General features: G+C 41.4%; 1 protein-coding gene across 5 annotated transcripts in view; it reads left to right on the top strand.

Moving 5' to 3' along the window:
* The window catches only part of LOC310697662 (integrator complex subunit 6-like), a 142,577-nt gene extending 129,137 nt beyond the window's left edge, over positions 1-13,440 (top strand). For 4 of the 5 annotated variants that reach the window (XR_014521145.1, XM_083484331.1, XM_083484329.1 and 1 more), the window contains 3 exons: positions 9,396-9,773; positions 11,810-11,903; positions 12,216-13,440. Coding sequence is in view for 4 of the 5 variants with exons in the window: in XM_083484331.1 (XP_083340457.1) it covers positions 9,396-9,773; positions 11,810-11,903; positions 12,216-12,294 (551 nt within the window). In the remaining variant the exon portion in view is untranslated. The remainder of the gene's footprint in view (positions 1-9,395; positions 9,774-11,809; positions 11,904-12,215) is intronic. The other variant, XM_083484330.1, reaches the window with a different exon arrangement.
* The last annotated feature ends 591 nt before the right edge of the window (positions 13,441-14,031 follow it).

Here is a 14,031-nt window from a genome sequence, read left to right as displayed (position 1 = left end):
CCTTTCCCCAAAGGCAAAGGTTTAGAGGTCCCCACCTTTCAATATCAAAAGTAATCTCATTTATAATTTGATTGGAATTTAATTTTACAATTTGGTCTATATCTGATGAAATCATTATACCCAACTATTTAATAAAGTCTTTGTATATCTGAAATTGATGGTTTCTATACAATGTAGCCCTTGGCCCAATTGGTAAAATCTCTGATTTTGTCCAATTTATAGAATATCCCAATATTCTGCCAAAGGTTTTTATTTTCTCCATAATTTTTGGAATTGTATCTTCTGGTTTTGTAATAAATAAAAGGATATCAAATCGCAAATAATACAATTTTGTAATTATCTTTGTTGTGTTTTACACCCTTGATATGCTCATCCTGAATTATTGTTCTTGTTAATGGTTCCAGGCACAGATTAAATAATAACGGAGAAAGAGGACATCCTTGTCTCGTTCCTCAATTTAAACTAATCAAATTCGAAATTCTTCCATTTGTAACAATTTGGGACGTTGGTTTTTTATAAATCATTTTAATCCAATTACAGTATTCTATAGGGAAACCAAATTTACGTAACACAAACCCTATGAATTCTTTATATATTCTGTCAAAAGCCTTTTCTGCATCTAATGACAATATCATAAACTCCTCTTCATCTTTATTTAAATTTATCAAATCTATAGTTAATCTGATATTGTCTGTGGCTTGTCTTGTTTTTATAAAACCTGTTTGATTACTAGGTATCAAGTCTTGAATAACCTTTTGTAATTTTTCCGCCAATATTGCATTCAAAATCTTTGCATCAACATTCATTAATGATATTGGTCTATAATTTGCACATTTATAGGGTCTTTGTTAGGTTTTGGTATAATTATTATTAAAGCTTCATTGAATGTTGTAGCAGATATACCTTTATGAGCTATTTCCTCATAGACTTCTAGAAGTCTGGGGACTAGTAGATTTTTGAATATTTTATACCATTCTATAGGAAGACCGTCTGGTCCAGGTGATTTCCCATTTCCCATTGTTTCTATTACATTCTCAATATCTGATATATTTAGGGGTGCTGATAGCATATCTTTTTGATATTCTTCAATAGTTGGTATTTTAATATCTTGAAAGAAGTTTTCCACCTCATCTTCTGATATATTTTCCGGCCCTTCATATAATTTTTTGTAGAATTAAAAAAAGTCATTATTGATATCTATTGATGAGTGTAAAGGGAATTGGGGGTTGCTTGTGCGTAGAGGGTGCGGATGCTCTAGGCAACGTTCCCTGGCTAAACCTTTCCCTGGCTGGACAGCCTTTACTCCGTGGCTGTGTCAGTCACTGGCAGAATCCGTCAGTGGGCGTTTCCTGAACTTCTTCCAACATAAAAACTCCTTGACACCAAGTCTCCGCCTAGACTCCCTGCGCGGAAGTCTTCTGCGCAGAGTGGGCATGGCCAGCGGAGGTCCTGGACTCTCCCCGCTGGTCTCTGTGGAAGAGTCCTGGAGCCCTCTCTCCGAAGTCCTTCCCTGCTCCCCTTCCTCCCAGGTGTCATGCTGGTTTCCTTCCCCAAGGGAAGTGTTTTCTCTCCCTCTGCTGGTCCCTTCTCCCGCATCGTCGGAGAGCCTTACCTCCACTCTTGGCTCCGATGGCAGTTCCCTGACAATGAGGTTGCTGCGATGTTATTTTCATTTCTTATTAAGGGTATTATTTGGTTCGCTTTCTTTTGTTTTAAATGATTAGCTAGAATTTTTGTCGGTCTTTCACCCTGTTCCCAATATATTTGTCTTAGACTTAGTAGGCTGAACTCAATTTTTTGAGCTAGTATATTATTCAGTTCTAATGTTAGTTGTTGTATTCTTTCATATGTAGCATTAGATGGTTTATTTGACATAAAGTGTTTTTAAAGACATTTTTAGATTTTTTTTCTTTTAATCTTTGCAGCTTAGCTTTGTTGGCAGAGAAGGATATTATCTTACCTGTGATGTAAGCTTTATATCCTTCCCATTCCATCAGTCTTGACGTTGAAGATTTGTAGTTATTTTAAATATATATTTGTGTTTCTTGGGTTATATATTGAATGAATTTTTTTTCGTTTAATAATGATATATTAAAATACCATCTCCTCACACCTTCCTGGGTTTTAGATAAATTATATTCCAGCATTACTGCTGAGTGATTAGCTATAATGGGAATATCAATGTCACATTGGCTAGTAAAAAGATGTAATGATTTTGATGTTAGAAAAAAGTCAATTCCTTTTTTGCTCTTCAAAATATGGCAACCCTGCCTGATTTGGCTCATGAGTGCCCTATATTTCTGCACTGTAGGTCAGTTGTAGAATAATCTTTACTATGAAGACCCTAACGGCTGGTACTATTAACACTAATTGTAGTGATCTTTGAGTTTCTAGTTTGCTAACCTGCCAATGGTTTGTCCAAGAACCATTAAAAGGAAAACAAATTCCCAGATAATTGAATCTATTAACCTTTTCCAGGCAGTGGGCATCCAAAAACAGCTTAGGCTTAGGTGGATGACAGCCAAAGTCTTAGTCAGGCTTCCTCAACCTTGGCCTTCCAGATGTTTTGAGACTACAATTCCCATCATCCCTGACCACTGGTCCTGCTAGCTAGGGAGCATGGGAGTTGTAGGCCAAAAACATATGGAGGGCTGAGTTTGAGGAAGCCTGTTCTTAGTCTTTGAGTGATTCACATAAAGCTGTTCCTCATATGCATCCCCAAACAATTTCAGCAGCCTCCATATGCCAATTTGGGTCTAGAATAACAGAAGCATATCATCTGTATAGCAATATGTTCAAATTTCATGGGCCTGTGGACACTGGAAATGTAGTTTTTACCACACAGATGGGCAATAATATCATTCACGTATATATTAAACAAAAAATGGGTTAATAGACAACCGTGCCTTACACCAATCATTGTCTATTTCTGCCGCTAGCTGACCTTCCTTGCCTATTCTGACTTTTCCTATATTTCCAGTATGCAAAACCTTAATTAAAAGCAACAGTCTTCTATCTATCCATCCCCAACCTTCATAATTTGAACCAGAGTATCTCTCTGTTGATTCTTTTTTTTTTAAGGCAGAGGTCAAATCTAAAAAAACTGGCATATGAATATATTTTGGGGGCAATTGAATATTTCTGTCTTGGATGATTTAGAACAAAGCACTGGGCAGTCTCCTGTACATTGTTGTTGTTTAGTCATTTAGTCGTGTCCGACTCTTCGTGGCCCCATGGACCAGAGCACGCCAGGCCCTCCTGTCTTCCACTGCCTCACGCAGTTTGGTCAAACTCATGCTGGTAGCTTCGAGAACACTGTCCAACCATCTCGTCCTCTGTCGTCCCCTTCTCCTTGTGCCCTCCATCTTTCCCAACATCAGGGTCTTTTCCAGGGAGTCTTCTCTTCTCATGAGGTGGCCAAAGTACTGGAGCCTCAGCTTCAGGATCTGTCCTTCCAGTGAGCACTCAGGGCTGATTTCCTTCAGAATGGAGAGGTTTGATCTTCTTGCAGTCCATGGGATTCTCAACAGTCTCTTCCAGCACCATAATTCAAAAGCATCAGTTCTTCGGCGATCAGCCTTCTTTATGGTCCAGCTCTCACTTCCATACATTACTACTGGGAAAACCATGGCTTTAACTATACCTCCTGTACATTAGCATAGCCAATATAAACCTGCCTGCTAAGCATATAAAGATCTTGTCTCACTTGTCTACATCCCATGTCAAACCAACTCAGAGAGTGATTGCATGACTTAGGATGGGAATTAGTGTAACAGTAAGCGCCCAGATGATCCACAACATATTGATTTGCAGAGGATTACATGACTCTTTCTCTAGGAGGCTTATTCTAAGATTCAACATTTGGTCAGTGGATATGGCCTCTTCATTTTTTACCTAGATGTTATGACCCCATCTTAGCCTGTGTTTCCCCTGCTGTACGTAGGAGAGCACATATGGCTCACCCTTAACAACATCCTGTAAAAAAAAACAGAACTTAATATCAAATATCTGTTCCTCTTTTTTGTCGAAACTCAAACGTTGGTCTAAATACAATAAATACATAAAGAGAAGGAGGGGAGGGGAAAGAAAGGGGGGGAAGAAAAAGAAAAGAGGTTAAAAGGGGAGGAGACACAATTCAGAAGGTAAGGGCCTTACGATTCTTGGTCTGCTTTCTATATATAAACATATATGAACATAGCAAGTATATAAACAATATTCACTTTATCCACTCCAATGTAATACCCAACAAAGCCACTTTCTATAAACAAACATTATTTTCAGTCCTCAAATCCGAATGTCATATTTTTCTTTTCCATGCAAAAAATCTATGAGAGATTAATCCTTAGTAAGTGTTAACAATGACTTTTCTCCAAGTCTGATACTTATGACAGCCATTCTTCCATTGTTGGTAATAATGGGTCCTTCCATCTTTGTGCCTATAAAAAGTCTGACTGCTGTTATAATATATTGTAACAAAGTTCCATAGTCCTTTTCTAACTGTATATCTGTAAGTCCCAGTAGGAAGAGTTTTGGCTTCACTTGAAAATCAATCGTCAAAATTCTCTGTATCAGTGTATGTATTTGTATCCTTCCTATTTTGCTTTTTTACATTTCCATCAAGCATGATAAAATGTCCCTTTGAGTTCCTTACATTTCCATTCCTCCATGGTTTCCCTAATTTTCCAAATTATTCTATGTATTATAGTTACTCTGTGTTATCTTCTCCACAGTATTTTCAAATATATATATTTTTTACTGCTGCTGTTACTCTAAACGCCACTTGCGTTTTAACATGTTGTAATATCACAAATTTTATGGTCTGTTTTTTTTAGTATACCTAAAATCCTTTGCTTATTAGGGGCCACCCCACATTTTCTTTAAAAGGTGCTTTGCACAGGTAACTACCATAGAGTCATCAAAATTTTCAAAAGTAGGGGGTCCGTGGTTTGACTTTTGAAAAATAGGGGATCCTCAGTAATTAGTTAATTGGGAACCACTGCATTAGATATTTTGAAATATTTGAATCATCATAAAGCAGTGATTTCAAAATTTCCAACAGGCAGTGTATTGTTAATTCCCAGCCCCGCTCACATCCAGCATTATGCACTTCAATCAGGTCGCCTGATGCTTGCCCACTCCCTCCCTCTGCAGCCCAGCTGCAGGCCTCAGGAGTGGGGCTTGCCTGCCTGTTCCTTTGTTTCCTCCTCTGGAAAATAAAACTATTGTTAGGGCAAGGCACTGTGGGCGGTTCGAGGGAGGTTGGCGCCTCCAGAGTGCCATGCCATGCAACACCCCAGCTGATGCACTCCACCCAGGGCAGTGCCACTCACCAGGCCTTTCTGGGAAGAGGCAAAAGCTGTGCACACTGACTCTAATCGTCTCTGTGGCCAGCAACTGCCTTCTTCCACTCCACCTCCTTTCTGACATCATAATGTACTGCCTTATTGCAAAGTTTTGCTGGCAATATACAGTATTATGATGTTGGAAAGTAGATACTGCCCAGCCCTATTACGTGGGGATTGCATTCTGAGGCACCATATGCGTCAACCCACCCTGCTCTGCCCTTCACCCCACCCTGTTGCGCCCCCTTCTGGTGTTGAAAATGGTGCATGCCGAACATGCACAAATGGGGAGTTGTCTGTATACAAACTGTGAATTACAGCATTAATAGGTAGAGAGTGTCATGTCACACCACCCCGACACTTTACAGACAAATGAAGCTTTTCAGGGTTTGTGAGACAACTAACTACACCTATTTGAAAAATGCTATGTGACTTCCTTCATGGGCAAGTCTTAGAGTAATTAAAAACAGATCTCAAAGGCAGATAAAATCCAGACTTCTGTCTTTTGGTCTCCACTCCATAAAAATATTGATATGACGAGTTAATTTTTTTTCCCTTTTAAGATAATATTTATTAGAATTTTAGAATAAAAGGTTACAAAATTTAAGCATAAAAAGTAGAATAGAAAAAAGAAAAAAGGGTACAAAAATATCAAAAACAAATCACACAAAAAGTAAGAAAAAAGAAAAATCAGTATTTCATGTCTTATAGTTCATTTACTTGTTTCCTGACTTCCTCACACCTCCCCTTTCGTATTCCCGTTTAAAATTCCTTTCAGCAAATCCTTACCCTCTATCATTTATCTTTACTCAATATCTTAACCTATTGTAACTATGTATTTTCAACCATTGTCAATCCATATTTGCATATTCTTAATAATCTTTTTACCAATACCACTTATTTTCCATTCCAACATCATTTTAACATTCATTGATTTTACAGTATTTCTGCAAGTAGTCTTTAAATTTCTTCCAATCCTCTTCCACCGACTCTTCTCCCTGGTCACGGATTCTGCCAGTCATTTCTGCCAGTTCCATGTAGTCCATCACCTTCATTTGCCATTCTTCCAGAGTGGGTAAATCTTGTGTCTTCCAATACCGTGTTTTTCGCTCTATAGGACGCACTTTTTCCACTTCAAAAATGAAGGGGAAATGTGTGTGCGTCCTATGGAGTGAAGACGCCATAGCCCCCGTGCGCTCTCCCAGCTGGGGAGGTGACGCGGGGCTATGGCAGGAGCCTCTACAGCCCCGCGTCACCTCCCCAGCCGGGAGAGGGTCGCGGGGGGCTGCTTTAGCCCCGCGCGCGCTCTCCTGGCTGGGGAGGTGACCCGCGGCTATGGCAGGAGCCTCTCCGCTGCCCCTTTCCTCTGCTCCCTGACCTGCTCTTTGGGGCTGGTGGTGGGCTTCCCCCACCAGCCCCAAAGAGCAGGTCGAAAGGAACCTGAAGCCTGGAGAGCGAGAGGGGTCAGTGCACACCGACCCCTCTCGCTCTCCAGGCTTCCAAGGTAGCCGCCTGAACGCACCTTAAATCGCACCTTGTTTTAGAGCGGGAAAACAAGAGGGGGAAAGTTCTCCCCCTCTCTGTGCATCGCCTCCTGCTGCTTCACTGAAGAGGCGCTGGGCAGAGAGGGGGAGAATTTTTTTTTCTTGTTCTCCCCCCTCTAAAACAAAGTGCGTCCTATTGTCTGGTGCGTCCTATGGTGCGAAAAATACGGTACTTTGCGATGAGTATTCTTGCTGCTGTTGCTGCATACATAAAAAAAGTTCTGTCCTTATTTGGCACCAGTTGGCCAACGATGCCCAGGAGAAAGGCCTCTGGTTTCTTCAGGAAGGTATATTTAAATACCTTTTTCAATTCATTATATATCATTTCCCAGAAAGCCTTAATCCTAGGGCACGTCCACCAAAGGTGAAAGAATGTACCTTCAGTTTCCTTACATTTCCAACATTTATTATCGGGCAGATGATAGATTTTTGCAAGCTTGACTGGTGTCATGTATCACCTGTATACCATTTTCATAATATTTTCTTTCAAGGCATTACATGCCGTGAATTTCACACTGGTGGTCCATAACCGTTCCCAGTCAGCAAACATAATATTATGTCCAGTGTCCTGTGCCCATTTAATCATAGCAGATTTAACCGTCTCGTCTTGAGTATTCCATTTTAACAGCAAGTTATACATTCTTGAAAGTATCTTAGTTTCAGGATCTAACAGTTCTGTTTCCAACTTTGATTTTTCCACCTGGAAGCCAATTTTTTTATCCAAATTATAAGCCTCTCTTATTTGATAATAATGAAGCCAATCTTGCACTCTGTCTTTTAATTTCTCAAAACTCTACAATTTCAATTTGTCTCCTTCTTGCTCCAAAATCTCCCAATATTTTGGCCACCTGGCCTCCATATTGAGTTTTTTTTGAGCTTTTGCCTCCATCGGTGACAACCACCTCGGGGTTTTGTTTTCAAGTAAGTCTTTATATCGTGTCCAGACATTAAACAATGCTTTCCTGACAATATGATTTTTAAATGCCTTATGAGCTTTAACCTTGTCGTACCACAAATATGCATGCCATCCAAAAACATTATTAAAACCTTCTAGGTCCAAAATGTCTGTGTTCTCAAGAAGCAGCCAGTCCCTCAACCAGCAGAAAGCTGCTGATTCATAATAGAGTTTAAGGTCTGGCAGGGCAAATCCCCCTCTTTAACATCAGTTAATATTTTAAACTTTATTCTGGGTTTCTTGCCCTGCCAGACGAGTTGATATGACGAGTTAAAACCGATTAACACAAAGTTGAAATAAAGGTAAAACTAATAAAAAAACTTGAGACCTGTGGAGTGACCAGAATATACATCCTCTACACACATGTTCAGAAGGGAGAGCTCAGTGGCTGGTTGTCAGTTCAAGCTGTGGGAGCAGGCACAGGCTTATCTTTGATCTTGATGGTGTGGCCCCACCAAGCTTCCAGGTCCTCTAATCCTCTAAGCTAGTAGAAGGCACTCCAGTGCCACTGAGGAACTACTTCCTGCTTTTTCATGGGTGTCAACCCCATCCAGAATAGGTTGAACATCAGTTTATTGGATCTGGGAGCCATTTATCCCGCAGTGCTTCCCATCTCTGTCAGTATGCAACTTCAGCTTATCAGCACTCTTCCATCCCATTACTGAATCCAGATACCACTCCAGCTTCCCCAGACTTAGATGCTAGAGAGAAATGGAGCTGGGTGTTAAATCACCATACCAACAATATTGCATGATGCTCTGATTAAGTGCCGTGGGATTGAGCAGACCCTCTCCCCCCCCCTTGCTACTTTCTGGAACTGATCCTGCATACAGATAGGACATTGTATTGCTCCCTACACCCAACCTACAGAGCCATGGATGGGTGGTATCAAAACTTACCAAGAGATCAAGGAGATTTAGCTGTGTCTTGGCGTCCATTTCTCATACTTATCTGAAATGCTTCCATCCTGCCTTTCAGTATAAAATTCAAGGCTGCTTACACCCATTCAATGCAGTGATTTAGAACAGCAGTAAAGCTGTCATGACAAGACAAGTGTTCATCTAGAGCAAAAAGCCACCAAATTTGGTACACCAGATAAACCATTTAAGTGAAAGAGTGCCACAGATGAGCCTCTGCTGTCCCAAAAGGGCCTTGATGGGATCCCATAGCTGATCTTCTGAAGAAAACTCTGGACTGATTTGCATGGGAGCAAGAGACGTGGTGGGTTGGGGGTCTTCAAATACCTTGATCCTAGGCCATTAGAACTTAAAGGGGGGGGGGAATGATGCACAGGAACTTTCCCTGTGTTAGTTGCTATAAATGTGAACTAAAGGCATCCTACTACTGTAAAAGAGCTATTTAAATGTAGCCTAGCTAGTTTTGTTCCTTGACTCTGATTAAGTTTCCACCATGAAATTACTCTCTGCACTTATTTTTAAGCTCCCATTACTAGAAGTTGGATCTTCAGCCTTTTGACCTCTTCTGAGGTGCCATCTGCTTTTTGCAGCTAAGTTCAAAGCCGTTTTTGTTTTGTTTTGGTTTGGTTTTTTTCAGATGCAAAAAGCAATGTAGTGCAGGATGGCAATGGTGAGAAGAAAGTAGATAACTTCCAGTCCCTGGACAAGCACGGGGATGGGCTGACTATGCACCTGATTGCCCCGCTCCCAGCAGCCCTGACAGATGATGACCTGCCAAACAATGTGGACTCTTTGCCCAGTGAACTGAATTGCATTGAGGAGGATAGATTGGACCATAGGCCTGTTACCAACTCCCTTGTTTGCAGACCTGTAAATTACAGTATGTCTTCAGAGGAACAAAATCTATTGGTGAAGTCTGTACCTGGAACCGTGAAAATAATGCCCAGTATGTTTGAAGGGAACAATGAAGTTCTCAGAATCAAAGTTATGAAGGAGGTTCGCAAGCCTGGGAGAGGTAAGTGTTGCAAGGGGATTGGAGTCATCCTAAGGGAGGTCCTGTGTTGTTGCCGCCACCCTACCAAATATAGAGGAGGCAAAATCATTTCTGATGTTTAATGGGTGTGAAATGGAAGGTGGTATTTCAGTCTGCTCTCTGACCTGAGCCAGATGACTTGGAAACAACCGTCATTGATTTTGATGTAGCTTATTTTCAGTTGAGGTGCATTATGATAGCAGACTCACTTTGCACCTTTAAAAATTTGTAAGGATCCCCTTTTTAGAATAGGCAGAAAATAACTCATAAATTGTAGAGTTCATCCGTAAATTGCAGCAGTCGCACATCATAATGGACTTCACATTTAGAAACCTAGAACATAACAACTAGAGAAAGTAATTTTTCCAATTTTCAGGAAAATTACTTTCAGTGTTAATGTGGTGGGTGCTGTGACAAAGGAGAGAGGAGGAAATTGCAGCCCCACATAGGAAAAGAGGTGGCAAGGGAACACCTGGCTACTTTAAATGAATTCAGAGCTCCAGAGCCTGATGAGCTGCACCCAAGGGTACTAAAGGAACTTGCGGATGTAATCTTGGAGCCTCTGTCTATGTTGTCCCCATCTTCAAAAAGGGGGAAAAGAAGACCTAGGAGACTACCGTCCAGTGAGCTTGACAACGATACCAGAAAAGGTAACAGAACAGGCCATTCAACAGTAGGTCTGTGAGCGCTTAGAAGCAGTGGGTTTCTCAAAAACAAGTTATGCCAGAGAGATTTTTTTTGATGGAGTAACTAGCTTGGTGGATCAGGGGAATGCTGTGGGCTGGACAAGATGGATTTGTAGCTAGTTGACTGACTGAAGCCAAAGACTGCTCACTAATGGTTCCTTGTCATCCTGGAAGAAAGGGACAAGTGGGGTGCCGCAGGGTTCTGTCCCGGGTCCGATCAATGTTCAGTGTCTTTATGAACAACTTGGATGAAGGAATTGAGGGGCTTCTCATCATATTTGCAGATGACACCAAACTGGGGCCAGGGGGGCAGGAAAATGCTGCAGAATACAGAATTGGGATTCAAAATGACCTTAACAGATTGGAGAATTAGGCCCTTACTAACAAAATGAACTTTAATAGGGACAAGTGTAAGGTTCTACACATAGGCAGGAAGAACCAGCTGCACAAATGCCAGTTGTACATCTGAAAAGGATCAACGGGTCTTAATAGACCGCCAGCTGAACACGAGTCAACAGTGTGATGCAGCAACAAACAGCTAATACTATTCTAGGCTGCATGGACAGAAGTATTAGTCCTGCTCTATTCTGCCCTGGTCAGACCACACCTGGAATACTGTGTCCAGTTCTGGGCACACAATTTAAGAAGGATATTGGCAAGCTGGAACTTGTACAGAGGACGGGGACCAAGATGATCAAGGGTCTGGAAACCAAGCATTATGAGTTGGGTAGGTTTAGCCTGTCATGTGGAGGATGGAGCAAGCTTGTTTTCTCCTGCTCCAGAGTCCAGGATACGAACCAATGGATTCAAGTTACAAGAAATATTCTGAAAGATTAAAGAAGAACTTTCTAGGAATAAGATCTGTTTGACAGTGGAACAGACTCCCATGAATGGTAGTGGAGTCTTCTTCCTTGGAGGTTTTTAAGCAGAGGTTGGATGGCCATCTGTCATGGATGCTTTACTTGAGATTCCTTCATTACAGTGGGTTGGACGTAATGACTCTCATGGTTCCTTCCAACTCTGATTTTATTAAATTGTTACTAGTAGAAGAGGAGAGTTAAGTTGTGGCATCAGGCTGACTCTCTATCACCAAACAAGCCCCATGAGATCCTGCACAAAACAGCTAAACCCCAGGAGAGAAAAGGCATAACCTTCAAGAGGACACTGAGAATCTGGAAAGAGCAAAGGCTCCACCATGGTTAACTGACAGCATTGTGGCACAATTGAGAAAGCAGGCCAGTGCCTAAAATCAATCAAGCAAAGAGAAAGGAGGGGAGATTCTGATGGCCTTGCCAACACTACAATGTTCTCACTCTTTCTTTTTAATTGTAGATTACAAAAGAATTTTCTCTCTCCTTGAAGAAGTTCAAGGCCCTGTGGAAATTCAAAAATATTTCATTGAATTTGCTATCAAGGAAGCAGCAAGGTTTGTATCAAGATGACAAGCCCCAAGTTTGAACAAATAAGTGTACATGTTTTGATGGTGGCCTGTATTTTTCTTACATATGTTGCAAATGTTCTTTGAAACTGCTGCCTTCAATGGTGGGATGTGCCTTTTATTTTGTAGATTGATGGGCCTTATCTGTTTTCAAACACAAAGGCAGGTGTGTCAGCCCTGTCCCTCCATAATTTCTGCATAGTAATGCAAAGGTCACTGTTCGTTTCAGAGGGGGGACTTGAAGACAAGTGCAGAACCCACATTAAATTGCTCTCCTCTCTCTCTCTCTCTTTTTCTTAGGTTTAAAAAGCGGGTGTTAATTCAACACTTAGAGAGAATACTAGAGGAAATAGTTCAACAGCCTGCCCAACAGAGATAATCATGTCAACAGTAGATAATAGCGTCCCAGCAAGAGGAATGCACAGGCCAGGGAGAATAAATTTACTATGTTGCAGAGGAGTGAAAGAGGACGTTGTGGCAGCTACCACTGGTATGGTGGCTAGGCAGTTTTTCTGTTGGAGTTTGTACATTTGCAAACCTCTCTCAATGGAAGATGGGCTGTGACCCTGATGGATTTGCTGCAGGAGGTCTGGCTTCCTTCCTCTCTACCCTACTTTGGAGGGCCTGATCTGCTCAATGGGCTGAAGAAAAACACTCAGTGCTGCCCTCCTCCTGCAGGTGATAAGAATTTACTCGTTTGAACCTTTGTTCTAAGACACTTGAAAGCACTGCTTCAGGCAGCGGGTCAAAGCTGATAAAACAAAAATGGCACACCCTTTATCTGCACTTGTGTTGGAAAAATCCTTTGTTGAGAAGAAGAAGAAGAAGAAGAGGAGGAGAGTGAAAATGCCCTCTGTGGTGATAGTGCATATTGTCGCTACAGACACATAGAGAACAGTTCCTGAGAACTGCTAGCCGACCCAGGAACAAGTTTTCAGGGCAAAATGAATTTGAAAGGAAAGCAGCTGCTAAAACTGGGTTGAGGGAAAGCAGTCCAGAGCCCTGTGACTACTGCCTGGTAGCCACTAAGCAACCCAACTCAGCCTCTCTTCTTTTTTTGTCTGCAGACATTATGAAAGTGTGTGCCTGCTGCTCCCCAGGTCCCAACTTCAGTTCTCTTTCATCCTATGAGGAGGACGGAGACTCTTCATGGGAACTTGGCCTTGAAAGCACTTAAATAAAACTATTTTAAAAAAGCAAGTCATGTCCTGTACCCCCAAATCTTCTATCTATGGATATAGTTTACATTTTGAATGTAACGATAAGTTTACATTTTGAATGTACACGAGAAGAGATTATTTTGGACAGTGTTGTTTACTGGATCCTTAATTTGATATATCAGAGAGTGTGTGTGTGTATACACATACCTGTGAGAATTTTTTTTTGCACTTGGTTATAATAAAAATAATTTTATGATTTCTTAAGAAGTGCCTAATCTGAATGAGGTGCTGATGAATAATCTCTAGTAATTTCACTTGTCTGTTAAGCACAAAGCAGAAAAATAAAAACCCCAAAACAATGAAAAGTGCTGTATATCTCTATTGTTCTCCAAAAGACCATTTTGACACTTGTAGTGTGTATTTCTTCCATGCAGAAAGAGCTAGGCCATGTGTTTTTCTTTGATTCTTTAGATAGTTGTTATTTGACTTTCCACAGTATGGTGTTCAATTACTGGAATTGCCATTTTCATTCTGTGGTAGTGCTTAGCTAGGAGTGGGGTGACTCCTCCCACGTGCCTTGGAGATTGGGGCAATGCAAATGACTTTATGTTTGGACCCCTTCAGTAGGATAGGAACCTCCTTATTTTAGGCCTAGCCCCACCTGTTTTGAAATCACAGTCACAGCACTGAACTACAGCTGCTGTAACACTAGTTTACCTGACATTTTATTGACCCTTCACTAGGGAAGCTTCTACCGTGTGACATCAAGTAGACTTGGAACCAATTACAAAGAGGCATGGAACTCCCAGGTGCAAGCACCCCAGCCCCAAGGAGCATCCTTTCAGCTGACAATGGGGGCTGACTCTCCTACACAGAGGAGGAAAAGCTAGCCACAAACAGGAGCCAGGAGGAGCTCTAACCTAGTTCTGGCAAGGAGGTGCCAAGTATCTTCCTGG

Source organism: Podarcis liolepis, assembly GCF_965112155.1.
Source record: "Podarcis liolepis genome assembly, chromosome: W".
Lineage (NCBI taxonomy): Eukaryota > Metazoa > Chordata > Lepidosauria > Squamata > Lacertidae > Podarcis > Podarcis liolepis.
Note: the sequence above shows the minus strand (reverse complement) of the source record. Positions and strands in the feature narration are given on the sequence as shown.